The sequence below is a fragment of the Xyrauchen texanus genome, chromosome 19, assembly GCF_025860055.1.
Source record: "Xyrauchen texanus isolate HMW12.3.18 chromosome 19, RBS_HiC_50CHRs, whole genome shotgun sequence".
Classification (NCBI taxonomy): Eukaryota; Metazoa; Chordata; class Actinopteri; order Cypriniformes; family Catostomidae; genus Xyrauchen; species Xyrauchen texanus.
Window position 1 is genome coordinate 8,635,343 of NC_068294.1, and position 25,959 is coordinate 8,661,301.

At 37.5% G+C, this 25,959-nt stretch overlaps 1 protein-coding gene across 1 annotated transcript in view; it reads left to right on the forward strand.

Moving 5' to 3' along the window:
• The window catches only part of col23a1a (collagen type XXIII alpha 1 chain a), a 227,613-nt gene that overhangs the window by 190,573 nt on the left and 11,081 nt on the right, over window positions 1-25,959 (forward strand). Inside the window, exons 8-30 of the mRNA XM_052149329.1 lie at window positions 1,434-1,460; window positions 2,019-2,045; window positions 5,129-5,200; window positions 5,568-5,684; window positions 11,709-11,735; window positions 11,829-11,855; window positions 12,071-12,124; window positions 13,030-13,092; window positions 13,245-13,280; window positions 14,648-14,725; window positions 15,004-15,027; window positions 16,094-16,147; window positions 16,352-16,396; window positions 18,170-18,250; window positions 18,328-18,381; window positions 18,475-18,540; window positions 18,906-18,932; window positions 22,050-22,109; window positions 22,231-22,302; window positions 22,445-22,471; window positions 22,616-22,669; window positions 24,035-24,121; window positions 24,418-24,486. Coding sequence (XP_052005289.1) covers window positions 1,434-1,460; window positions 2,019-2,045; window positions 5,129-5,200; window positions 5,568-5,684; window positions 11,709-11,735; window positions 11,829-11,855; window positions 12,071-12,124; window positions 13,030-13,092; window positions 13,245-13,280; window positions 14,648-14,725; window positions 15,004-15,027; window positions 16,094-16,147; window positions 16,352-16,396; window positions 18,170-18,250; window positions 18,328-18,381; window positions 18,475-18,540; window positions 18,906-18,932; window positions 22,050-22,109; window positions 22,231-22,302; window positions 22,445-22,471; window positions 22,616-22,669; window positions 24,035-24,121; window positions 24,418-24,486 — 1,248 coding nt within the window. The remainder of the gene's footprint in view (window positions 1-1,433; window positions 1,461-2,018; window positions 2,046-5,128; window positions 5,201-5,567; window positions 5,685-11,708; window positions 11,736-11,828; window positions 11,856-12,070; window positions 12,125-13,029; window positions 13,093-13,244; window positions 13,281-14,647; window positions 14,726-15,003; window positions 15,028-16,093; window positions 16,148-16,351; window positions 16,397-18,169; window positions 18,251-18,327; window positions 18,382-18,474; window positions 18,541-18,905; window positions 18,933-22,049; window positions 22,110-22,230; window positions 22,303-22,444; window positions 22,472-22,615; window positions 22,670-24,034; window positions 24,122-24,417; window positions 24,487-25,959) is intronic.

Below are 25,959 nucleotides of genomic sequence, written 5' to 3' on the forward strand. Positions count from 1 at the left end.
TTTTGGAGGTAATCCACCGATGCTGAATAAAATTTTCTCATTGCACAAAAGAAATCATCCGCTTGCATGTCACTAGCTTCAACCAGGGCATCCAACTGCTTTGTAATGTCAGTGGGTATGAATGTTTCCTCTAGCCTGACCTGCAAGACTTTTCTCAGGTCATGAATGTGCAAAGCCACTTCTGTGGCTGAAATGTGGTCTTGCTCTGCTATCTCCAGTGCACAGTTAAAATTTGCCTTTTGCTTGAGTGCGAAGCCAATCCAAAATTTAGTGCAAGGGTCGCTGAAAATGTCTCTTAGAAACTTTTGCCATTTTTCTTGAGAAAGAAAGTGTGCATGCAGACCATTAAAATGTGTAGTATTCTTTCAATGTAAACACTTTTTGAAGATCCTTATTAAATGTACATGCACGATCCCTTGATGTTTTTCATCTTTGTGCCCTTTAAAACTGACTCTTCAATCAGTTCACTAACTGGATGTCTATTGATAGGTGATTGTGATTGGATAGGTTAATCCAATCATGTACTTTGAAAACACGGTGCAATTTTATTTGTTTTACAAGCTGTATCCTTGGCAACCTTGCATTAGAATACTCACATGACTGAGAAAGCTGCATAGGTGATAGAGAAATTTTAGGAAAGGGGAAATATGGGACAAAACACTTTTTTTCAGAATAAGTCAGGACACTAGATAAAGTGCTTAAATACTGGACTGTCCCGGGAAAAACGGGATGTCTAGCCACCCTACACTATTGGTCAGGTTTAGGTTAAAGTTTTTGGTTAGGGAGGTACATTTAACTCAATAAAACCTCCATTTAATATTCACTTTATAAACCTAGTTTGATTACGACAACCTTTCACTCGCTTTTGGTGCCCCCTGCTGGACAATTCACTGGGAAACTGCTGCCAAAGTGTAATAAAGCACGCAATTTACAAAAATGTTGCCACAGTCATGTAATATTCATGAAATCACTTTAGATTTGAGCAGAACATCTGAATTGGCTTGCGGTGTGAACATAGCCATATATTCTTACTTTCCCTTTTCAATTCTACTGATGCAATTTCACCCAAACCATTCTTTTAGTCAAGAGAAGTTCCATCATACTCACAACTTTTGATCATGTTATTTGCAAGTTATAGTAAGATCAAAGATTACAGTTATATCTAGTGCAGATGGAGTGAGGTACTTTTAGCTGGAAAAAAGATGACTTTGGAAAATCTCTAAAATGAGGTACATGTGAATGTTAGAAGACATGAAGACACCAGAGACTCTTGTGATTGGTCTCAGTGAATGAATTATAAATGGTCCATATGGTTTTTAGACATGTTTTTGAACTGCACTCTGATCTGTGCATTTTCCCTAAGACCTTTGTCATATACATTTTTCATTTTTGACTATCTTTCTAATTAACGCACCCAACCCATTTATTTCCAGGGCCTGCCGGGTCCAAAAGGAGATAAGGTACTTCTTTTTGTCAATGTTTTATGCGCACACACAGAACTCGTTCTTTTCTATTCTCTGATTCCCAGTAAGCAGATGTTTTCAGATTTTTAATAACTCACAAATTTCCTTTGCATTGGCTGTTGTGTTCAAACATTTGTTTTAGAGTATGTCAGCCATAATATCAGAGAAACAAGAAACCTGTGGTAAATAAAGGCAGACTTGGAATACTCTGCCTGATTACAGTGAAAAACACAACAAAACACAAACATGTAGCCTCAGGATCATTTTTCTCCAAGTTCAGTGTTGCTCGTTTACAGTAATTAGAGCAGAACATTAATTAGTAGCTGCTCATTCTCTGCCCTGCTTTCATTTATCTGCCCTCTTGTTGTGTTTCTCACATTAATGTGATAAATCGGTGAATGTAGCCTGAAAATGAGTGTTTAAATTTGCTAATTGATCCTGTTAGTGGGTTGGAAATGTTTCAGTTGTCTCTAAAACAAAGTAAATCATGCAGCACATTATGTTTTAAAACATTGTTGTGGTGCTAATTGTATTTCCTGTTTATGTCTGTTTAAGGGTGACCAGGGAGACACTGGACCAAGGGTGAGTGTCTTCAAGTCTTTGTCACTTTGAATCCATATTTTCCATTATAATCAGAACAGGTTGTCACATGTATCTGAATGGACATTAAGTTAATGTGCGTCATTAGTGATTGGTGAATCTTTCTTCTGCTCTTACAAACATATACGAACACAACCAAACCGCCAGATTGCTCGCATAATAATAATAATAAAAAAACAACAACGAGGGGATGAGTAGAGTTTTACACACAGATAGAAGGTGTGTGAGAGGCCTTGTGTGTAAGCTGAACTGAGCATGCGATCTGAGTGTAAAGGAGAGCGTGGGTGTGTATGTTTGTGTGCTATACCTTTGGTCACAAAATAGCTTATAGTGTCCCCAGAAGATTGCTAAATCGGAACAAACCTCTTTTGGAGATGCCCTCAAAAGGAAAAAGTACATAGACTAAATAATGTCTTCATTTTCTTCTAAAAATGTCAAAAGTTGTATTTTTGGGTTAGAGTTGTCTGTAGTAAATATTATTAGCATAATTTAAGAACAATTAAAGTCAGTGGGAAGCCCCCTTTTAGATAGATAGCTGTGTGTGTGTGTGTGTGTGTGTGTGTGTGTGTGTGTGTGTGTGTGTGTGTGTGTGTGTGTGTGTGTGTGTGTGTGTGTGTGTGTGTGTGTGTGTGTGCGTGTGTGTGTGTGTGTGTGTGAGTGTTATCACTTTGTGGGGACCAAATGTCCCCATAAGGATAGTAAAACCCGAAAGTTTTGACCTTGTAGGGACATTTTGTCGGTCCCCATGAGGAAAACAGCTTATAAATCATACTAAATTATGTTTTTTGAAAATGTAAAAATGCAGAAAGTTTTCTGTGAGGGTTAGGTTTAGGGGTAGGGTTAGGTTTAGGGGATAGAATATAAAGTTTGTACAGTATAAAAACCATTATGTCTATGGAAAGTCCCCATAAAACATGGAAACACAACATGTGTGTGTGTGTGTGTGTGTGTGTGTGTGTGTGTGTGTGTGTGTGTGTGTGTGTGTGTGTGTGTGTGTGTGTGTGTGTGTGTGTGTGTGTGTGTGCATGTGTGTGTGTGTGTGTGTGTGTGTGTGTGTGTGTGTAGTGCTGTGTAAGGCACCAGTATGGGAAACCTCAACCATCCCTCAGGTCACCACATCCCTGCTAACTGAACCCTCATGCTTACACTGGCATCAACATGGTGTCTCTTTTCCATTCTCTTTTTCTCTTCTTAAATTGTGTTTTCTCGCAACTCTTAGCCCAGCCTTTTATAGCTAACTTCACATTCTTAGCCATGTTAAAGTTATGCAAAGTTTCCATGCAACAGTTTCTCTCAAGCTGCAGACTTCTTGCGAGATTTTCTCAATTTTAAGCAATTAAAAAATTGTAATTCTGTCAGTGTAATGAGTTCCTGTAGCTCAGCTGGTAGACCATGGTGCTAGCAACTCCAAGATCATGGTTTAATTCCATGGAACACAAACTGATACAATGTATACCTTAAATGCAATGTCACTTTGTATAAAAGCATCTGCCAAATGCATACATTTTAATGTATTTCCTCACCCATATGTCATTCCAAACCTTTATTACTTTCACTCTTCTGTATTCTGTGAAGAATATCTAAGCCACTCTTTCATAAAATGAAAGTCAATAGGGAATGGCGATATCAAGCTCCAAAATGACAAACAAAAGCACCATTAAATGACAATAAAAGTAGTCCATACGACTTGTATGCTATATTTAACAAATTCTTGCAATAGCTTCGAATAAGGAGCAGACCATCATTTAAGTAATTATTCACTGATAATCTTGAAACACAAATGTTTAATGGATGTCAAAAATGGTGCATCAATGGGATATGTTCTCACATGTTGTCACTAATGGCTACTTTTATGGTGCTTTTTTGTAATTTTTGGAACTTGCTTGTATATTTCTCAAACATTTTTGTTTTGTGTTCCAAGGATGAAAATAATTTAACATGCAGGTGTATAGCTACAACTTATGTACTTTTTATAACAGAAATAACAGTTCTAGAACTTTTTAACTGTCTGTCTTCATTCTCAAGTCTTTTGAGAGAGAGAGAGAGAAAGAAAGAGAGAGAGAGAGAGAGATCTGTCCTCACCTAGATGGTACCACTTGATATAAAATCTCTTGTGACAGGAAATACACATTTCTCTTTGCTTATCAATCTTCAGTTTTTATTACTGCTGTCAGTTCAATTCAGCCTTCTAAGCATGTGGTATATAGACACAGATTGCAAAAATAAAACACTGTTGTTTTCCAGTGATGCAGCAAATTTGTTGCTCATTTTGTGATTAGCTCTTAGTTCACTTTGTCGTTATTGCCCTGCATTTAGAGCAAGTCAGAATTGCAAGTATTGCTTTTAACTTGCATTACATTGATTGGATTTGTTTATTTAATCTCCAATCCAAGCTAATGAGTGCCATTTCCTTGCCACAACCTCTTAAACTTGACAAATCAATATCAATATCTATATCAATATCAATATCAATATCTATAGATCTGTATTGCCCATACATATATTTCAGTTATAGCTCTCTGAATAAATTGAAGGTGTTATAATGGATATGACAAGACACAAACATGCTGAGTTGAGCATGTATGACATGCTGCTGCTGCACAATTAGACAAACATTAAATTCTCATGAAGCAGATCTAGACATGTGGTGCTGGGGAGGAGGAGGATTTCAGAGGGAAATGGTTTGATAGTCAACAAGTATTGTCGCAATAGCAGATAAATGCTCTTTCAATATGCTTTTCACTGAGTACTCTGTGTATCTCTGCTTGTCTGTTCAACCTGTTCATCTCGCAGGGCTCTGGCACTCACGCAGGTCTGCAAAGTAATCAGATTCTCATTAAGGTTTGTCCCTTCTCTGCTGCCATAGCCTTGATCTCCAAGCAGCTCTGTGCTCCAGAAAACTCCACTCTTCCACTCTTGCCGCTGATATCTTGTTCAGTTCTCTTCCTTGTTTGTCCTCTCTTTCTCTAACACGACCCTCCATACTATGTTCCCTTTTTCTTCTTCTCCTCCATTTGTAATTCTTGGATCTTCCTGCTTCTTTCTATGGGCGACAATGTATGCAGATGGTCTTTCCTCGATATGATCATGGCTACATCTCGGCTGATCAGCCCAGTTTCCAGAGGCGTATGCTGAAGGTAGCATGTGTGTAAGGCATGTGCTCTCTGCAGACGCTTCCCTAACACTTACTAAAACTTACTATTCATAATTTTTAACTCTTTACAGTTGAATATGCTAATACATATGTGAAGGATCTGAAAGTTGCTTACAGTGAATGAAATCAATGAATGTGGCTGGTGAGGAGTTCTGCCATTTACTTCCTTAGAAGACAACCTTGTAGGAAAATGTAATTTTGTGAATTTAGAAGCATATCAAACTGCACCCAAATAGTAAAAGTAACTGATAGCATGATCCTGTCACACATGATTTGGTAGAAAATACCTATATGTTTGTATCACTCCTTTACTGTACCATCTATATCACATGTCTGTATATTTTCATCAGGGTGATCAAGGTCAGGCTGGCCCACCAGGACCTCCAGGCCCTCCTGGATCACCCGGTCCAAGAGGGCCCCCAGGGAACACTGGAAAAGATGGTCCCCGCGGCCCACCGGGAGATCCAGTAAGACACTTTTTGGTCACTTTACCTGCTGTGTGTCTCTTTATATTAAGTCAGCATGAAATCAGAATTGACCCTGTTTAAATCTGGGAACTCAGGGACTGACAAATTGTTCTTTGATTTCTTGTAAGACAATCACACTGCGTTAAAAAGGAATGTTCTTAACAAAAGAGCAAATCAAGCTTTAAGTGCCATGTTTTTGTGAGTCTCAGTCTGAGGGGGGGTGTGGGGGGTAATGTGCAGATATACAGACACCAAAACATCAGCTGATCAGACATCTGGACGGAGCAGAGCGCAGGGGTCTTTTTTGAAGTTTTAAACTACTTTTAACTTGACACAGCATCCTAAAAACACAGCAATTATGGCTAGAGATGCAACCACAATGTGAAGCAAGAATGCATCCTGTGAGAACATCTACCTCGGATACATTGATGAACTAAAGGTTAAAATTGATCACTGATGACTAAAGCCACAGACGCTTATGTTCAATGATACGGAAATAAAACACAACACACTGATTTCTAAGGCCACTTTTTGTATTGTCTAATCAATACTTTACTCAAATGCAACAATTATGTAATGTTTTTGAATGATCTGATATTATTGTATTATTTTAAATAAAATTATATTTATTTGGGAACTTTTTTCAGCAATATTGATATATGCAATTAATAGAGATTAATTTGATTGATTAATCAACATATGCAATTAATTCAAATAAAATGTTTTATCTGTTGACACTGCTAATTTTATGTTTACAAGGAGTGTAAATTGTAACAAAATATGCCAAAAAATACATTTTTCATAAATATATGCAGTAAGTAATCCAAAAGTAATTGGATTAGATTACTTAAAAGTATAATATAAAATGCTACATTACCGTTTACAATTGTGCAATTTGTAATCAGTACCAGTTTACATTTCATAAGAATCTACCCAACACTGCTGGAAAATAAAAATTCTCTCATCATTTACTCACCCTCATGCCATCTCAGATGTGAATGACTTTCTTTCTGCTGCAGAAAACAAACAAAGATTTCTAGAAGAAAATATCAGCTCTGTAGGTCCATACAATGCAAGTGAATGGTGGCCAGAGTTTTGAAGGTCCAAAAACCATATAAAAGTTAAATAAAAGTTAAATAAAAGTAATCCATATGACTCCAGTAGTTTAATCCATGTCTTCAGATGTGATGTGATAGGTGTGGGTGAGAAACAGATCAATATTTAAGTTTTTATATAAATCTCTACTTTCACTTTCACATTATTCTTTTGTTTTTTGTGATTCACATTCTTCGTGCATATCGCCACCTACTGGGTAGGCAAGAAACTTTATACTTATTTCAAGTTCTCTTAAGATCAAGGACAAATTTCAGAAACATGAGTTGGCATGGTCATTCATATTCATGATTAATGAAATTATACCCCAACCCTAAACCTAACACTATTCAATAAAATAGAGTTTTCTCAGAAATATGAATGAGTCTTCCCCTGCCATCTTTCACAGGAGCCAAATTAGGATTTTTTCTTCACTTTTTCTCCCAATTTAGAATGCCCAATTCAATGTAGTGACTCTCTTCAATTCGGATGGTGGAGGACGAATCTCAGCTGCCTCCGTGTCTGAGACCATCAATCTGCGCATCTTATCACGTGGCTTGTTGAGCGTGTTACTGTGGAGATATAGCTCATGTGGAGGCTTCACGCCATCCACTGCAGCATCCACGCACAACTCACAGAAAAGTGAACCACATTATAGCGATCACGAGGAGGTTACCCCATGTGACTCTACCCTCCCTAGCAACCCGGCCAATTTAGTTGCTTAGGAGACCCAGCTGGAGTCACTCAGCACGCCCTGGGATTCGAACTAGTGAACTCCAGGGGTGGTAGCCAGCATCTTTTGAGCTACCCAGGCCCCCAATTAAAAGTAATCTTTAAAACACTAATTAAAAAAAAAAATTGTATCTAGTTTCTCTTTCGACATGTTACGAGATCAACCAGCGGTTGTATTGCAATCAACCAGTTGAAATGTTTGTCTTTTTAATCTTTCATTAAAATGTCTTAACATGCTCCACCTCTGAAATAACTTTCCTTTTTGGCTGACACTTTGACTGGGAAATATAGTAACTAGTGTTGGGTTCGAGTCAAGTCCGAGTCTTTAAACAATCGAGTCCAAGTCCAAAAGGGGCCGAGTTGGACTCAAGACCGAGTCCATAACAGGCCGAGTCCAAGTAGAGTCCGAGTCCGAATGAATCTGTTCACAAATCTGGATTAAAATTGTAACTGTAAACTCAACATCAATATTTTGAGCTTATTTTAACCTTCACAACTAAGAAAAATAATTAGTCAGTATAAATGCAAAAAACAAATGATTAGGATACTGCTGAAGAAAGTGAAAGCTGCTCTAGTCATTACAACCAGAGTTGTTATTTTTATTTAGTTTTTATTTTTGCTTCATTTATAATATGTTTTATCTAAAATTATGGGGGAAAACATTTAATGTAATTAATTAAATACATTTAATATTTTTAATACATTTAATTATTGGGCATATTAAACCATGTAATAATTCCCATAAAATTAAATACAACAACATAAAATAAAAACAGAAAAGATCAGATACTATTCAAATATATTTATATACTACAGTACTACACTTTTCAGTCCTCTTGCGGTGTCCAGGTGTAGCCTACTTCCCTAAAGTCAAACTCAAACTCACCTTTGGGCTGATGATTCGTTCTTTTCACATTAAATTTAACATGGCTAATAGGTGACTTGAGACTTCTCCCCTGTTCTTCATTGTATTTTCTGACTTTTTTGCCATTGAAATGCAAGTGTCAGCTTTACAGGTAACACACAGAGGTTGCGCTACAATTATGTGATGGACTGAGTTGCACAATTTCCATCATGGTCTATTTCATCCGTCATATTAGTTTAAATGTCCTTGATACATAGTAAATGTGATTTTGTCTCGACATAGTCAACATTTTCAGTTAGAAATGACTTTGTGTTATAAGCGTGAGTTGGGGAACGTACTTTTTAAAGTGTTCTTACGTTATTGATATTTCTGGATGAGAGCGGCAGAGCACATCTGACGAATGCCAATCTCTTTCCCGCACACACATACAGCACGGGCGCACGGGCGAGAGAGCGAAAAAAGTACTTTGAAAGAGTGCACGCTGCTGCTCTCAGCTAGAATAATCACACGCAAGGACATATATGCGTGAACACTGATGCGCAGTATCAAATACACAGAGTGTATGATAGTACTAACTGTAGAGAGCACATCAGTATGAAGACAAAGCCAAATCCCGGACATTTAGAGGCAATTTTTAAATCCCGGCTGGACGCTTTTTTAGGTTTGAAAAAGAGGACATGTCTGGGGAAAAGAGGACGTATGGTCACCCTATGTTACATTATTTTTTGTTTTGTTTGTTTGTTTTTCATTGCATCACAAATGCCGGACTCCCAGACAAAATCCCAAGTCCAAAAGGCTCGAGTCCGAGTCAAGTCTGAGTAAAAATGCATCCGAGTCCATGACAAGTCCAAGTCCGTTAAAATTGGACTTGTGTCTCGGACTCGAGTCCGAGTCCATACTCGAGTACCCCAACTCTAATATTAACTAATAATATTATAGTCTAGCTTTTCATGATCCAATCCAATTCTGATGAATGAATCAAATCCTGCCTTAGATTATTTTGTATATTATCACGTTTCACTTGAATATATGTTACATTTCGGAATTAAAATTGTTCAGCCAGAGGTGATGGAGCATGAGAGGGGAATGGGACAAAGGAAGTTCATCAAGCCCCCACCGGGGCATTTGAAAACCACAGCTCATGCCTGTACACTGCTGCTCACCTGAAGCTAACATGTTAGAGAATAGAGGTGCTAGACTTAAGAATCATCTGGTTTTGGTAAGCCATGGCCAGTGCTTTCTTCATGAACTCTGCCGTTCCTGAATCCCTTGTAAAAGATATGGCTCAGGAAGATTCAAGATCAGGAACAGTTCTCCCAAGTATTTGAATTCACACTGTTTTTTTAGCTTGGGTCCCTTTAAATGAAGTTCATCCCTCTAATTGTCTTAATATCTTATCTAATCATAAAGACTAAATCTGGACATGGACTAAATGTGATGTTGAAATGGTTGCATTCCAGATTAATCACTCTGTGAATTTGGCGACAGGAGTTCAAATGTTCTGCTTCTGACATTGGTTTGTGCATAGCAAAATTTTAATCACTGCCCCTAGTGGACGAAGCTGGATCTGTTGTTGAACATATGTGAGATTCAGTGTGAGCAAATGTTCACAGAGTGGCGGCAAAATCAAGTTGTATTTTTTGTTGTAAATGATGTAACATATTCATCAGAAATGCATATTTTATTACTCTACCCCCATCCCAAACCCCAAACCTAAACCTAATCGTCAGTGGCATCAAAATGTTATTTCAGAGCGAATATGCAACCTCTGAATCATTTTCTCCATTGTTTATGCATTAATGCAATTACTTCCTGGTATCCATGGGACCAGAACCTTTGTCTCAAAGGCTCCTTATCTCAACACAATATCAGTAGCACTAGAAGTAAAGATAATTACAGTTGAATTAATGCAAATATGTCAGTAATTAAAAAGAATAGGGTCGATCTCAGGGTACACAATTCTGATATCATTTTAGTCCTAAAATCACATACAACATACAGAACACAAAGAGAGTGACACAAATAGACAGCCTGCTTTTAATTAAAATGTATGTGACAATGGCAACATTTTTGCAAACCAAAATTAAGTGCTTCATTACACGTTTGGCTACAGTTTCCCATTGAAAGGTCCAGCGGGGGGCACCAAAAGCGAGTGAAATTATATTGTACAGACAATATTTTTAAGATGAATATTAGATGGAAGATTGAATGAGTAAAATGTGCCTCCCTAACCTAAAACTATAGCCTAAACCTAAGCAATAGTGTCCTAAAAAATAAAAGATAGGTGAACAAAACAGACATCCTTACCCTTCACCTACACCTAAATCTAACCGATAGTGTTTTAAAAGTAAATTCGACATGAAAAGCGCACGTACTAAAGAAAACACATAAATTCTTGCACTTCTATGGTATGTTTGCTTCACTATTACTTTCATTCGAGCATCCTTGGCAGGGCTCGAGGCTCGATGCTCGGTCTCCGAGTCCAAAGTACAACACTGTATCAGGTGAGCTACCGCAGACGCTAATCACGACGGAATACGTGTTTAAATGTAGGATGGCCTGTAATACAAGTGTTTTCAAATGAACTAACATGAACTAACAATGAACAATTGTAATTTTATTAACTAGCATTAACAAAGATTAATAACTGCTTTAAAATATATATTGTTCACTGTTAGTTCATGATAACTAATGCATTAACTAATGTTAACGAATGGAACCTTTTTGTAAAGTGTTACCCATGCTGCAGTACAGGGCTTCTGATTTTAGCAAATGCTTTGTGAAGCTTCTGATTTTGTTCATATTTGACAGAGCACAGAAAATTATGTCTGTCTGTATTATGGTTTTATACCAGTTTTAAAGTCTCCTTGTCACAAAATACTAGATTGTGTGCATATTGTACATCTGTCTTTTTTACGTTTTCTTTTTTATTTATTAAAATACAAAATGAGGACAAGAAAATATTTAACAAAATGAGAAACAATGCTTAATATAAGAAAGATTGTCATAATGCAATTACGCATTCTTTATAACACATAAAAATTATATCAAAAATAAGTATGCATGCTTTATTATTAAGCTGTATACACTCGCATTCACTCTCTGTACCTCAGCGAACAGAACACTGTACATCACTGCCTCTTAGTGGTTAAATGACAAACACACCGGTATCTGCTATAGAGAGAGTTTTACTCCCAGTGTGAACAAGGATGTAATGTGTGAGATCTAAAGTAGGGCTATACAAATGCCTTATGAAGAACTAAAGCAGTATTTTGACCAGAACTGTAAATTCTCATTGAAAAATTCTCTCTCTCTCTCGCTCTCTCTCTCTCTAGGGTGTTGCTGGTCGAGATGGAATGGAGGTATGTGTGCCTTTAGCACCTTTTTGATCATGTCTTCATGACTCAAAATACATACTGTATTTTATTATCTATCATGTTTTTTTCTGTCCACAGGGACAACGAGGCTTACCAGGAAAGCCGGTACGATAAAAGCACACAAATTGGATGCACTTTATTCACTGTAAAGATCTGCATGCGTTCAATGTGTTTATTGTCATTTCAATTACAATTTATTCAAATTTTCACGAGTTTACATGTATTTAGTTTGCTCATTCTTAACAGGAACAGGTGCATTCATGTGTATGTGTGGGTGTACATGTGTGAAAATAAATCTCTGTAACCTCTTTATTACACAGGGTGAAGTTGGTGATCAAGGTTACTCAGGACCACAGGGACCTCCTGGGTCAAAGGTCAGATGTTCATTCTTGCTCCAGTTTTAACATCAACATAGTAATCTAAACTAACATCTCATTTTCAGAATCCTTTGCTTCTACTTAATCTACACCTTGATATTATTATGTTATGCTTTACTGTTTATAATAATTAGAAGCATTTTTAAGGCACTATAACTGTTACTAGTTAACCCTAAGCATTAAACTTCTTTGCGTAACCTGTTCTGCACGATACCCCAAATTATGTAGCTTGTTGAAGAGAGGTGTGCTATTACTTTGCCAAGCAATCTGACTCATGACTTTCGCCTGGAGGATAACATTTAAAAAAAAAACAACAACAACAAAACAACATACCAAGCCATATCTAGGGACCAGAATATAACAGAGACTTGGGCTCTTTTGACCTGGGCCAGTAATTAACCACCTAGTAACCTGCCATAACAGCTTAGCAACCACCTAGCAATGCTATAACAACCACCCAGAACACCCTAGCAACTTCATAGCTGCACTCCGAACACCTTAGCAGGAAAATACCTGTGCCCTGGCAACCACCAACTGTAAGTTTTGAATTGGCAAGCACCATTCACTCTGCCCTCAGAAATGTAAAATTCTAGTTTGTCTTTTATTTTATACTCTTTAGGAGGGGTAGTAGTTTATAGTTTTTATTAAAAGCTCTTTGTTCTCTTGTTTTCAATCCTCTTCTCTTTTTCTAACATATAATTTTGAGTTTGAGTTTAATCATGTGCTGGGTTTCACCATTACCTTTGAACATAACATAATCATTAGCAGCTTAATGAGAATGATTTCATAGAATAATCATCTTCATATGGAAGATCAGCTCATATAAAGCACCATTCTTCTCCTGCAGTCACTCACTATGATCTGTTTTATATTAAATTAAAAACTCTCTCTGTGTTGTGCAGGGCGAGCAGGGAGAGCCAGGTCCCCAGGGTGACCGAGGAACCGACGGTCTGTCAGGCTTGAAGGTGAGCGCTGAGCTCTTTCTTTCATAGATACAATCATTACTACAAAGACAGGACTTCGGATTACTTCAAGCTGTTTCTCAGGGGTGCTGAAACCTGATTGTTTGGTAGTGTGCTAAGTTTTATTGGTTTGATTTGTGCTTTGTGTTTTTTAGGGAGATAAGGGAGACGTTGGAGAACAAGGACCCCAGGTAGAAACAGTGAGAAAGGATATAACATTTTGTACATTTGTACACAATGCTGCCGCTGCAAATTTAGACTTCTTGAAGCAGCTCTAGACCTGTGGTGCTGGGGAGGAGGAGGGTTTCAGATAGAAAACTCTCACAGCATGGTGCATTGAAACCGGCTTACCTGAAAACAACAGAGGCAAATCAGACAAAGAGAGAGTATGCAAGTTCATTGGCTAACAGATAACAGGCTAAGCGCAGTGCTACGTGCACCGATCGTGCACTACAATTTATCCTATTTTCATGAGAGCACTAATTCTAAGCACAATTTTCACGCCAATGCAAAACGCAAGTGTTTGCGCTATCTGTGGCTGTTCACACGTAACTGTGGGTGTATGGTATGGTAATGAAGTGGCACAAAGCGCAAATTGATATTTCCTGAGAAATAGGTTATTGCGCTAAGACATTTGAAAGCACCTCTAATCTCCGCGCATGTCTAAACTCAGTTCCTGCATTTGCAGTTTGGAAATTTCAAAAGGAGGTGGTAATAATGTTCATGTCCATAGTCTGAAAATACAGTTGAACATCAAAGGATGTCCCGGACGATCACTGCTGTAGCCGTTTTATGAATTTCTAGATGACATGGTTTATTTTTATTATTATTATTATTAGGCTATATATACATTGTATTTATTATCTAAATAATATTGGTATTTTTAAACCTGTTCCCCAAAAGGGGCCAGTGGAGGAAATTGGAGAGGGTAAAATGTTTGGATTTTGTATGATTTTCTGGACAGATTTTATTATTTTGATTATGTTGTATTAAATATTTTTAGAAATATTTTTGGTTTAATTTTTTTGTGTTTCAATAAAGGAATTACATTTTTCAAATAAAAAATTAATCAGTAGAAGTGAAGTGCATGCTAAAATTTGTATAACTCGAGTCTGAAGGAATTTAAAGAAGGTCTAAACTCCTGAAGTCCAGTGTCTCATAGCAATCATAGTGTGTTCCTTGTCCAACCGCCTCTGTATGTGCGCACAGTTAAATGGAGTATACTTTAACAGTCTCACATTTGACAGGGAATGGACTATATAATAGGATGCAGATGGTGCAAAAACTTGAGAAAACCTTGCACTTATTGCTTTGTACACACAATTTTGCCAAACCCAATTGCGCCTAGACCGAGCGCATGCTTGCACGGAAATACCAAAACTTCAATACCAAACTTGGATCATGTGGAGTTTCATGATGAAATGATGATCATTACATGTAGTCTGGTAAAGTCTACTCTACATTTAGACCTTAAAATACAGAGAAACATCTGAGAATATTCACACATTGGTGTAGATTAATTGTGCAATACTTATGCTCATGATTCTCTTCTTGGTAGGGACGTCCTGGTGAGAAAGGCACATCAGCATCGGGTGACATCATTGACTTCAATGGCAAACTCTTAGATGCTTTTCAGGTGAGCTATGATTAATAGGTGGTTATTTCTTGAACTAGAACTTCTACACAAGTTATAACACATTAGTTATTCACAATCATGAACTAGTTTTGATGTTCAGCCCACAGTTACTGTAACACAGTTATGTAAGACATAGATGACTTTACAAAGTGATACATTCAGTGTTAGATATAAACCAATACAAATATTATTACATTCATTGTTAGATATAAACCAATCCAAATATTATTACATTCATTGAAATCGGAGGTCTGATATTGGTTGATTTTCTCTGGCAGGCCATTAAGACCATCAGTGTTTCGGTAACCGTATTATAGCATGGGATGCCATTTCTGTTTTCTTTTACCTTTACAAATATGTGAACAGATTCAAAATTAACAAATACTCACTGTGTGTTTGTGTGTGAATTGAAACAATGGGGAAAAAAGGTTGTAACTGCTCATTATAGTGTGTTTAATAATTCAAAATGTTGCAGTTATAGCTTTTTACATTTCAGTATTGAAAGAACTATTGGCTCTTTTATCAGTAACAAACTAATATGCACAACAAAAAAAAAAAGTATTATTATTATTAATTTTAAAGCTTCAGGCATGCTTTCAATATTTCCTAGACAAAGACAAGAGAATAGCTCAAAGATATGGATCATTTTTTTAATTTAAAATAATCAGCCATATAGTTATACTTTGTGTAACATATGAGAAATGCTAACGTAACACACCTACATTTAGATGCAGTTACTGGGAAATGTTGCTCTGCATGTTTTTAAACATGTATGTATGTAAATATGCTTATGAATTGTTATTGTGTTTACATAAATTTGGTTTAATGGCTGTTTAAATGTTCTGGACAGTGGCCTTTTAGAAAGCCTGTGTTTTGTCACATGGGAAATTGGGAATAGGAGGGAAAATGAGGAATGAATAGTTTTCTCTTGAATAACCAACAGATCCACCATATTCCATGTCTGCAAGAATTTTCAAGGCTACTTTGTGGTCAACACTATCAACAGTATAATTTCTCTGAAATGTATATCAAACCACAGACCTTGACAATGCATTGTACGTATACATTGAAATATGTTATTAAGCAACTGAAAAATATCAAGCATAACTAAAGTATGGCAAAAATATTTTTTTTTATAGTGCCATTAACATTGTTTATTATCATTCAGGATGTTTTTTATTCTCAAATCTTTTTTTTAAACCAAACAGTTATTGCTGTAATAAAAGTTAAATGTGGAAAAACATTTATGTTGTAAAAAGAGGTCTATTAGAGTTTTTCTTTTTTTTCTAAAAATGAAATAGTGGGTTTTTCAAAAGGACATTTTATAAGTTTTAATTATTAATATTCTGTTTTCTGTTTGTCATACAGGGACCTCCTGGTCCTCCTGGACCCCCGGGACCAGCAGGAAAAGAAGGGCCAAGGGTGAATTTTACACAAACACTTTCAGCATTTTATCCAGTTTTCACTTATTATGAATAATTGTTAGGTTGGTCAGTTGTTTTCCTAACATAATTTTCAATAACATAAAAAAAAAGCATCAGGGTCTAATGAGTTTATTATTTCACAGTATTAATAAAAATATCAAATCAGCACTGTTTTCAGTACATTTCTTTCCCATCCAAACAGGGTGAACTTGGCTTGCCTGGGCCTGCTGGGGTTGATGGTGAAAAGGTAATAATTGTTTCAACATACAGTGGCAAGAAAAAGTATGTGAACCCTTTGGAATTAGCTGGATTTGTGCATTAACTGCTCATAAAATGTGATCTCATCTTCATTAAAGACACAAGTGTTGAGAAAAACAATGTGCTTAAGCTAACAACACACAAACAATTATAAACTTTCATGTCTTTTTTTAACTCATCCCATTAAACACAAGTGTAGTGGAAAAAGTAAGTGAATCCCTAGGCTAAATATGACGCTAATTAGATTCAGGTGTTGGCAAACCTGGCATCCAGTTAATTTAAATAGTATTGTAGGTGTGGGTTAGAGATACTTTGACTTATAAAAAGCACTCAAACATTTTTTGTTTGCTATTCACAAGAAACATCTGCTGACATGTACAATGCCTGGCAAAAAAGAGATCTTAAAAGACCTACGATCAATAATTGTTGCTTTGCTTAAAGCTGGAAAGGGTTACAGAGTTATCTTGAAAAGCTTAAATATTGATCTGTCCACAGTTAGACAAATTGTCTATAAATTGAGACGATTTAGTACTGTGGCTACTCTCCCTAGAAGTGGCCATCCAGCCAAGTTGGCTCAAAGGGCACACATCAGAATGCTCAATGAGGTAAAAAAGAACTAAAAGATCTAAAGACCTGAAGCAGGACACCAGGAAGGAAGCATCTGCTGTCCAACAAAAACAATGCTGAGCGCCTGAATAGTTCACTAAAAACTAAGAATTGTCTCAATTACTCACCATCATGCCATTCAAAATATGTTTGACTTTCTTTCTTTTGCTGAACACAAAGGAACATTTTTAGAAGAATATCTCCATACAATGCAAGTGAATGGTGACCAGAAATTTGAAGCTCCATAATGCATATAAAGAGAGCATAAAAGTAATCCATACAACTCCAGTGGTTAAATCCATATCTTTAGAAGCGATATGATAGGTATGGGTGAGATTTACTGAAACAAATATTGATCTGTTTCTCACCCAAGTCTACAGTATCATATTGCATCTGAAGACATGGAATTAACCAATGGATTATGTCCATGCTGCCTTTATATGCTTTTTGGAATTCACAGGTCTGGCAGCCTGAATGGACCTACAGAGCTGAGATATTTTCCTAAACATCTTGGTTTGTGTTCAGCAGAAGAAGAAATTAATATACATCTGGGATGGCATAAGAGTGAGTAAATTGTGAGAAAAATGTCACATTTGGGTGAACTATCCCTTTAAGATTATCAGTTGTTATAAAACAGTTAGTTCCAATCCTCAAATCTGATTGAACGAGAAGATTTCCAAGAGTGCTGATATACAGTCCGACAGCAGTGCTTTACTATTTTATCACTCACTGATCGACTCACATCTAGAAACCAGTGATATCATAACCTTGAGGGTGGGCTCATTTCACTTGGGCCAGCAAGTAACCATCTAGCAACCACTGAAAACACCCTAACAACTGCATAGCAATGCACTAACAACCACCCAGTACACCCCAAGAACCACACACTGTAGAAACGCCCTGGCAACTACCCAGAACACTTAGTTTTGCATGGGCAAACACTTCTTATTCAGAAAGTGTAAAATATATATAGTTATTATAATTATAGTGACCTGACATGTTGACAGACTTACTGATGTGATAATTTGACTCTTTGTAATTCTGAATTTGGTGTACTCAACAACATAAGCATATGCTGTTCAGTATGAACATTAAAACTTTTGTGGACTATTTAACAATTAAAAACAAACTAATATTTGTTTTTATTTCTTATCAGGGTGATAAGGGAGACACTGGAGAGCCTGGTGAAGCTGGAGAGAGGGGCGAGAAAGGAGAAATGGGCTTCTCTGGTCCCGCTGTAAGTGACATAAAAAACATTTAAAAAAAAATAATAAGACATTGTTTATCTGAATTAAATGGTTGTTTGTATTATAGGGATTGGATGGGCAGAAAGGAGAGAAAGGAGACTCTATACTAGAGGATAATCTGGTCAGTCTTATTGGATCCAAATTCATGAACTCATTCATTCTTTACTATGAAGAGTACAGTAGTCTTTAGCTGTGGTTGTATAAATGTCCATAGGTTCAGATGATTTCACAGCCAGGACCACCAGGACCTCCAGGCCCACCAGGAACTCCCGGATACATGGTTAGACACATTTGAGACTTACATGATAATATTTTGAAACAATCCACTTTCAGTTTATGTAACTCATGACTATTCATTTTAAGTCATTCATTTACAATGGACTGTACATTCAAAAAGAATGTGGTTATAATTTACTGAATAATTTGTTTGTTAAGAATTTGCTGCTGAAAGAAAAATATTTTGAAAGTCATGCATCATGTAATTTTTTTAATTTTGCCACTGTAGCATATTTAATCTAACCAAAGCTTACTTTATGTCTGAATGCAGGTGTCTTTTGCTTAACTCATAACTGCTTCAAGAGCAAGATCATTAATTTAATTCATTATGTCATTTGAAGATTGTAACACTTGTTATTTGTGTTTTAGGGTCATCGTGGGATCCCAGGTACAAAAGTAAGGTTTTTTTTTGTCTTATGTTTACTTTCAGTCAGACTGATACAAATCAATATACTGTAGACTTTCCATTAAACTATTCCTTCACTGACCAATTTATCAATCTTTTTATTTGGACATGCTACGTTTTTAATCATAATGCTCTCAAGTGAACTTAAAAATAAAGTTCTATTAATTATATGATTCACTATGCATTAAGCATTAGGTATCATAACCAAACAGCATTTATTAATCTATGTTGATGTTAACCCTTTAAGCTTAGATCGTCTTTTATAAAAACATATTGTAAAAATATTAATAACAACAATCTTGACCAACACAAAATAGGTATCGTTTGAAAGTTTAGAAGTTCTACTTTCTAATGCATTTCTAATCCCTTGGGAGCCCCAAACACCTTTGATATTTGAGAAAAGGCAAATTAGAATTGGCAAGTGGAATTTGCATGCCACTCCCCCGGACATATGGTATAAAGGAGCCAGCTTGCAACCACTCATTCAGGTTTGTGCTGAGGAGCCGAGACAGAATCCCAGCCATTTCAGCGGGTAGATCAGTGTTGTTGCAAGAGGGACACAACGTCTCATTCCCTCCATCAGGGAATGGAGGTTAAAACAGTTACCAAGACGTTCCCTATCTGTCACTCACTCGACGTTGTGTCGATGTAGTGACACTAGGGGTCCCTATACAAAATGCCTCAACCGGCTGAACTGTGTTACGTGAACTGGCGGTGCAGGTGCAGGCAGGCCACTGCTTGTCTTGTAGCAAGTGAACTCAGCACCCATGTAACCTTCCCAATGCCCCACAGACATTGCATGGTCCCTCGTACCCAAAGGGGCGGCAGGTACTTACAGTGGGAACAAGCAGCGCCAGCCATCTTCATGCTTTTCTCTTCTTTTTCTCCCACAAAAATGAAAAATCATTCAGCTGGGGCCAGATGTATTCATGTCGGGGAAGGTGTTCTTTTTCCCATGGGGAAAAGACAACACAGAGAACAAGGCACAGCCTAGGAGGATACGCATCCTCGTAAAGACGCAAGGTGACAGGGACAGACCGAAAGGGAGGACCTTGTACTGATATGCCCGGCCCTCGAAACTGAACCCGAAGGAATGGTCTGTGGCAAAACAGAGAGCATTCAGGTCTACTGCCATGAACCAATTTTGATGCCAGAATGCGCTTCTGCATTAGCATCATGAACGGGAGTCTGTGCGGGCCCCGCTTCAGCGCTCGCAGGTCCAAGATTGGCCGCAAACCACCAACTTTCTTTGGTACGATGAAGTAGGGGCTGTAGAACCTCTTCTTCACCAAGGGGACAATCGCATTTGACGTATCCTTGGATGGGTAGGAGCGGTGGGACAGAGTAGGAACTGCCATGTCGAGGAGCATCATGTCCCGTGGCTGTGCTGAGAAAAACATTAAAGCACTTACCTCCCTCCGCATACCCACTATAGGACCGGTTAGCGACGGGGAGGAGGCTGAGCATCCTCGTGGCTCATCACAACCACCTGAGCTTGGGTGTGTGTGTGCCGCAGCTGAGTGCGCGAAGGCGGGGAAACCATGTTAGTAGTGCCCTGGCCACGAATGTTCGATGTATGGCGGTCATGACAACGACAGCCGGGAAACACTGAGTGTGTGAACCAGGGAGTGAGGAAATCACTCTTTTTTGAAAGTGTGGGTACCGCAGCCCCTTGGGCATACGGGGATATCAACAAAAATGTAAACAAAAGATTCTCCTCCTGGCCCTCCACTGGGAGATGGAGTGGTCTGTGGACCACCTCCAGACTTACAGCGGGTCTCTTCGCCCCTGGGTCAGGGGCGCTTTCTTAGCCTTCCTGGGGTTCTTTACGCCGGACCTTTTGACAGGGGGGTGTCAGCTTCCTGCGGGGGGGTTCTATGCCATGGTCGAGCGATTGGCTCGGGCTGCGGCAGGGTGCAGGGGCTTAAACCATGCCGGGGCAGGATGTGCTGGATAGCCTCTGTCTTCTTCTTGACCGTTGAGAACTTCTGGGCAAAGTCCTCGATGGTGTCGCCAAACAGGCCAGCCTGGGAGATGGGGCATCAAGAAAGCGAACCTTGTCGTCATCCCTCATCTCAACCAGGTTAAGCCACAGGTGGCACTCTTGGACCAGCATGGTGGACATCACCTGCCTAAGAGCCCACGCTGTGACCTTCGTAGCCCGCAGGCCGAGGTTGGTTGCCGAGCACAACATTGCCATGGTCATGCTCTCGCAGTTAGAGTATGAACCATCCACGAACGCTGTCTCAGCGTGGCTATGGCCCATACACGTGAGGCAGCGATCGTGGACATTAGAGGCAGAGAGATAGTGCCCGCATCCAGGAACTACACAGATGGAAAGGTATCTTTAAAAAGACGCTTTCCGTCAGTGCTCACACTTTTAGAGGAAATACTCTTTCAGTATATACTCTTTTAGTGTAGCTGCCAAAGCACCCAGGGGAGTTCTCTGCACTTATCCGTGCAAGAGTTGGAGAACCCACTCGGCTCCAAAGAACAAATCTGAATGAGTGGTTTAAAGCCGGCTCCTTTTATGTCCTGGGGCATGGCATGCAAATTCCACTCGCCAATTCTCATTGGCCTTTTCTCAAATACCAGAGGTGTTTGGGGCTCCCAAGGGCAACCCCTAGTGTCACTACATCGACAGAACGTCGAGTGAATGACAGATTGGGAAAAGGAAATCTTTAGGATTCATTTACAAATGCACCATTGTTCAGTGTTTATGTTAGTTAAAGCAGCATCAAATCAAATCACTTTATTGTCTCTCAACAATATGAACAAGTGCAACAGTGGGTGAAAGTCTTGGTTGCAGTTCCAAGCAACATATGAAAATGAACTAATGTTAATGTATACAACCTTAAATGTAAAAAATGTATCAATATATGAAGAAAAATTATAATAATGAAATAAGTGCACTAATCAAGATTCATAAATGCTGGAAAAGTATTGTTCATTGTTAGTTCATATTAACTATGGTGTTAACTAACTGTTAACATATACAGTATAACCCTAAATGTAAAGTTTTATCTTTAAAATTCAGTAAATTTAATAGATATTCAGTGAAGTCTTACTTCATGTACTGTACTAATACTGTGTTGAATGTTTTTTAGGGTGATCCAGGGGAAAATGTTAAAGGAGAAAAGGGAGAAGCAGGTGCTCCAGGAATTCAAGTGAGAACACATAATTCATTAGCCCGTGATTAATTAAACTAAACTAAACGCTATATTCAAATAGACGTAAGATTGGTTTGTGGACTGTGTATATGAAGTTATCCATTTATCTATTTGATAGGGCCTACAGGGTCCGCAGGGGCCTTCAGGGGCAACCGGATTGGTTGGTCTTCCCGGCACAAAGGGTGAAAAGGTAAACAACAAATCATAAGAGTGAAAAATGTCTAAACCTTATCATAATGTCAGAAAGTTATTTGACAATGTTAGTTCTAAGATAAGCTGCAGATAAAATATCAGTGTAGCGACAATGATAATGATTTTTGTTTTCTTTATAGGGTAAACAAGGGGAATCTGGATTAGATGTAAGAAAGACATTTGTTATTCCTCTTTTATGTCTCAATGCAAGAGCTGACTGTTGTGACTTAACTTTAGTAAATCAGTTAACGTTTCAATCATTGATTTTTACATTGGATTGTTATATTTTATTTCTTGTTGTTATATTGTAGGGTTTTCATGGCTTTAAAGGTGACAGGGGCGATCGTGGGGAGAGAGGAGAAAAGGTAATTTACCTTATTTTCTCTCTGGAAATAAAAAATGTATCTTCCAGTAACACATATTTGTGGAGATTGCTCAAAGAAAGGATCTGCAGGCATTTTAACAGTTTTGACTTTCCAGAGAGTAATTTTTCAGGTAACAAATCTCTAAAAACATTCTCAAAATAATAGGAAATAAGTATAAACATTAAATCACCTTCGGCTATTATGTCAGCATTGGTTAGAATCTTTTAAAGGCCATTTTCATAAAGTGGCATTCTGCTTATATGCTAAACATAGTGTCTTATGTTACAAAATAGGTAGAGACCCTTAATTTAAGATACTGCTTCTAAAATTATTTTGCTAATAATTTTCAGAGGATTATTGAAAGTATTTTATGCTTGTCATGTTACAGGCTATTTTTTAAATGTTAATTTACATATACATTTTTTATTAAATATTTTTTTTTTTTATTAAATATCTCATCTCTTTCAATATGTAATAGGAAAATGTGTGTATATATAATAAAATTATGCATAATTTTCATATTTTTACAGTTACAATTGTTTAATTTCCATGTAAAAGAAAAGCTTTTTTCATTTTAATTAAAGGGATAGTTGACCCAAAAATGAAAATGATCTGATCATTTACACACCCTCATGCCATCCCAGATGTCTGCAGAACACAAACAAATATTTTAGAAGAATATTTCAGCTCTGTAGGTCCATACAATACAAGTGAATGGTGACCAAATCTTTGAAGGTCCAAAACTCACATAAAAGCAGCATAAAAGTAATCCATTCAAAGGTTTAATATGTCTTCTGATGCAATACAATCACTTTAGATGAGAAACAGGTCAATATTTTCACTTTTAGTGAAGGAAAGTGAAAGTGGAGATTTATAGTAAAAAAGGACTTAAATATTGATTTGTTTCTTATCCACACCTATCATATCACTTTTGAAGACATTGATTTAATCACTGGAGTTGTATGGATTACTTCTATGCTGTTTTTATGTGATTTGTGGAGCTTCAAATTCTGGCCACAATTCACTTGTATTTTAAGGACCTACAGAGCTGAAACATTCTTCTAAAAATCTTAATTTGTGTTCAGCAAAAAAAAGAAAGTTATGAACATCTGGGATGACATCAGGGTGAGTAATGAGAGAATTTTCATTTTTGGTAAACTATCCCTTTAAAGGAAAGGAATATTTGTAGCCTATTCACCTGCAGTCCCTCCCCTTAAATGAGCATTTATTCATAAAAAGTTGTATTGAAATAAAGACCACATTATTGTTACTAGTATTTGTGCTATTAAAAAAGGTTGTATATAGCAGTAATATACACCTGTATTACAACATTATATTTATGATGTATTTGAATTCTTTTCACAGGGAGACCGCGGTCCTGTTGGAAAGAGAGGACTCAAGGGAAATAAAGGAGAACAGGGACCCCCAGGTCTGGACCAGCCCTGTCCCGTGGTGCGTGCAAGCTACTTTTGAGATGTTTATATTTGTTGATGTGTTACAGAGTCATAATGCTGGAAAACAGGTGAAAAAACATCCCGGGTAATTTCGTCATGAAATACAAAGCTTACCCATCTGGGAACACAGACATTTTACAGACATCTTTTCCCTTGTCCACATTTCCTCACTTTGTCTTCTGTATGTTTCTATAGGCTGCTGTTCTTTTTCAGTTTCACTTTGATTGGCCTCTCCAGTGTGTGTTGTTTGTTTTTAGTCATTATGAGTGTGTATACTGTATATCTTGCTGGCAGGGCTCTGGTGGATGTAAAAAAGAGGCAGTGGAAACGGGGCATTCGGCCCCAGAGGTCCCCTGCCCACTGGTATAGTATATCTGCCTGCTCTCTCTCTATCTGCACTGTTTGTTGCACTGATGCCTGCAATTTTTCTTGCCTTTCCTTTTATACTGATTTGTCACTGTTCTATGTCTGACACATACATACAACAAAATGCCTCTGAGAATATTTATCAGGGATTATAAAGATAAACACAACAAATTTAGATACAGGATTCATTAAAGTTATTAAGATCTTTTCAACATTTCATTAATGATACTTGATAAGCATCACTGTTGCTATTGCTCATTATTAAGGTTAAGGGTTTTCATTTGATATGGTCATAAATTACATTTCATATCATGTGGCTTGTTGGGAAGAGCTTTGATTTTACTTTTTCAAGTGATCAAATTTGTGATTTTTGCCTGGCAGATTATACAACAAGTGAAAAGAATCTTTAGACGTTGAAGGAGAGACTTGTGACCAGGCTCTTTTGACCCAGAACACCCTAGTATTGTGGTTGCAAGATCAGCATGGGAATCACCACTAACATTTTCTTAGAAAATGTAAAAATCAAGTTTTATTTAGTGTTTTGATCCTTAAGGCCTGAGTATACTTCATATTTCTGCGCCCGGCTGACCGCATCGCCTGATCAAAGAATACATATATTAATGAGAGCAATTATGAACGCGTTCGACGCATGCCCCCACTGCTTTGTGATACTCTTTTAGCACAACCAATGCCAGGTGCATGCACGATAATGAGCACAAACGAGGACCGCGTCCGCGGGTCGAGAAAATCTGGGCCACACATACTAATGCACAAATTACGATAATTTTGGTATTATAAAAAACATCATTTTAAAATCTCCTATAATACCTTACAAATAAACAAAATCACTATTTTAAACAATAATGAAAGAATGTATTTTATTGAACGTTTATTTTATTTCATTTTATTTAATAAAAACATTTCTTAGCATTTTAAATGGGTTCAAAACGTTTTTTTTTTATTATTATTCTGTCAAGAAGAGGTACCTTCATTTCTACCGCTCACCCTCTGTCTACCAACGTTGCTCTGACTGTCACATGACATGGTCAGAGGGGGAATGCTTTCTGACCTGTTGCACAGAACAGAAAAAGGAAAATGGAATGTGGAAAACAGAGCATTAAAATGAAGAAAACAATGCCCAATTGAATAAAGGGATTGTTCAATAAAGGCTTGAAGTTAAACGGCATGTAACGTTGTTTGTTGGTACTGATAGCAGGCTAATATAAATATCGCTACAATTCAGAGGATCTTTTCGGTCACGGTTATGCAAAAAACGTCGCTATATGTGTGGGAATGACCGTTCATCTTATATTTCGAGAGAAAAGCTTGTTAAAAAGTTGTTAACTGACCCTCCACCATGTCCAACATATACTTCCTCTTACAACCACAACTGTTACTGCGCTTTCCTTCTTTCACCTGAGGTTGTCTCGCTGTCAAACACGACATGAGAAACCACTGGATATGGTGTGA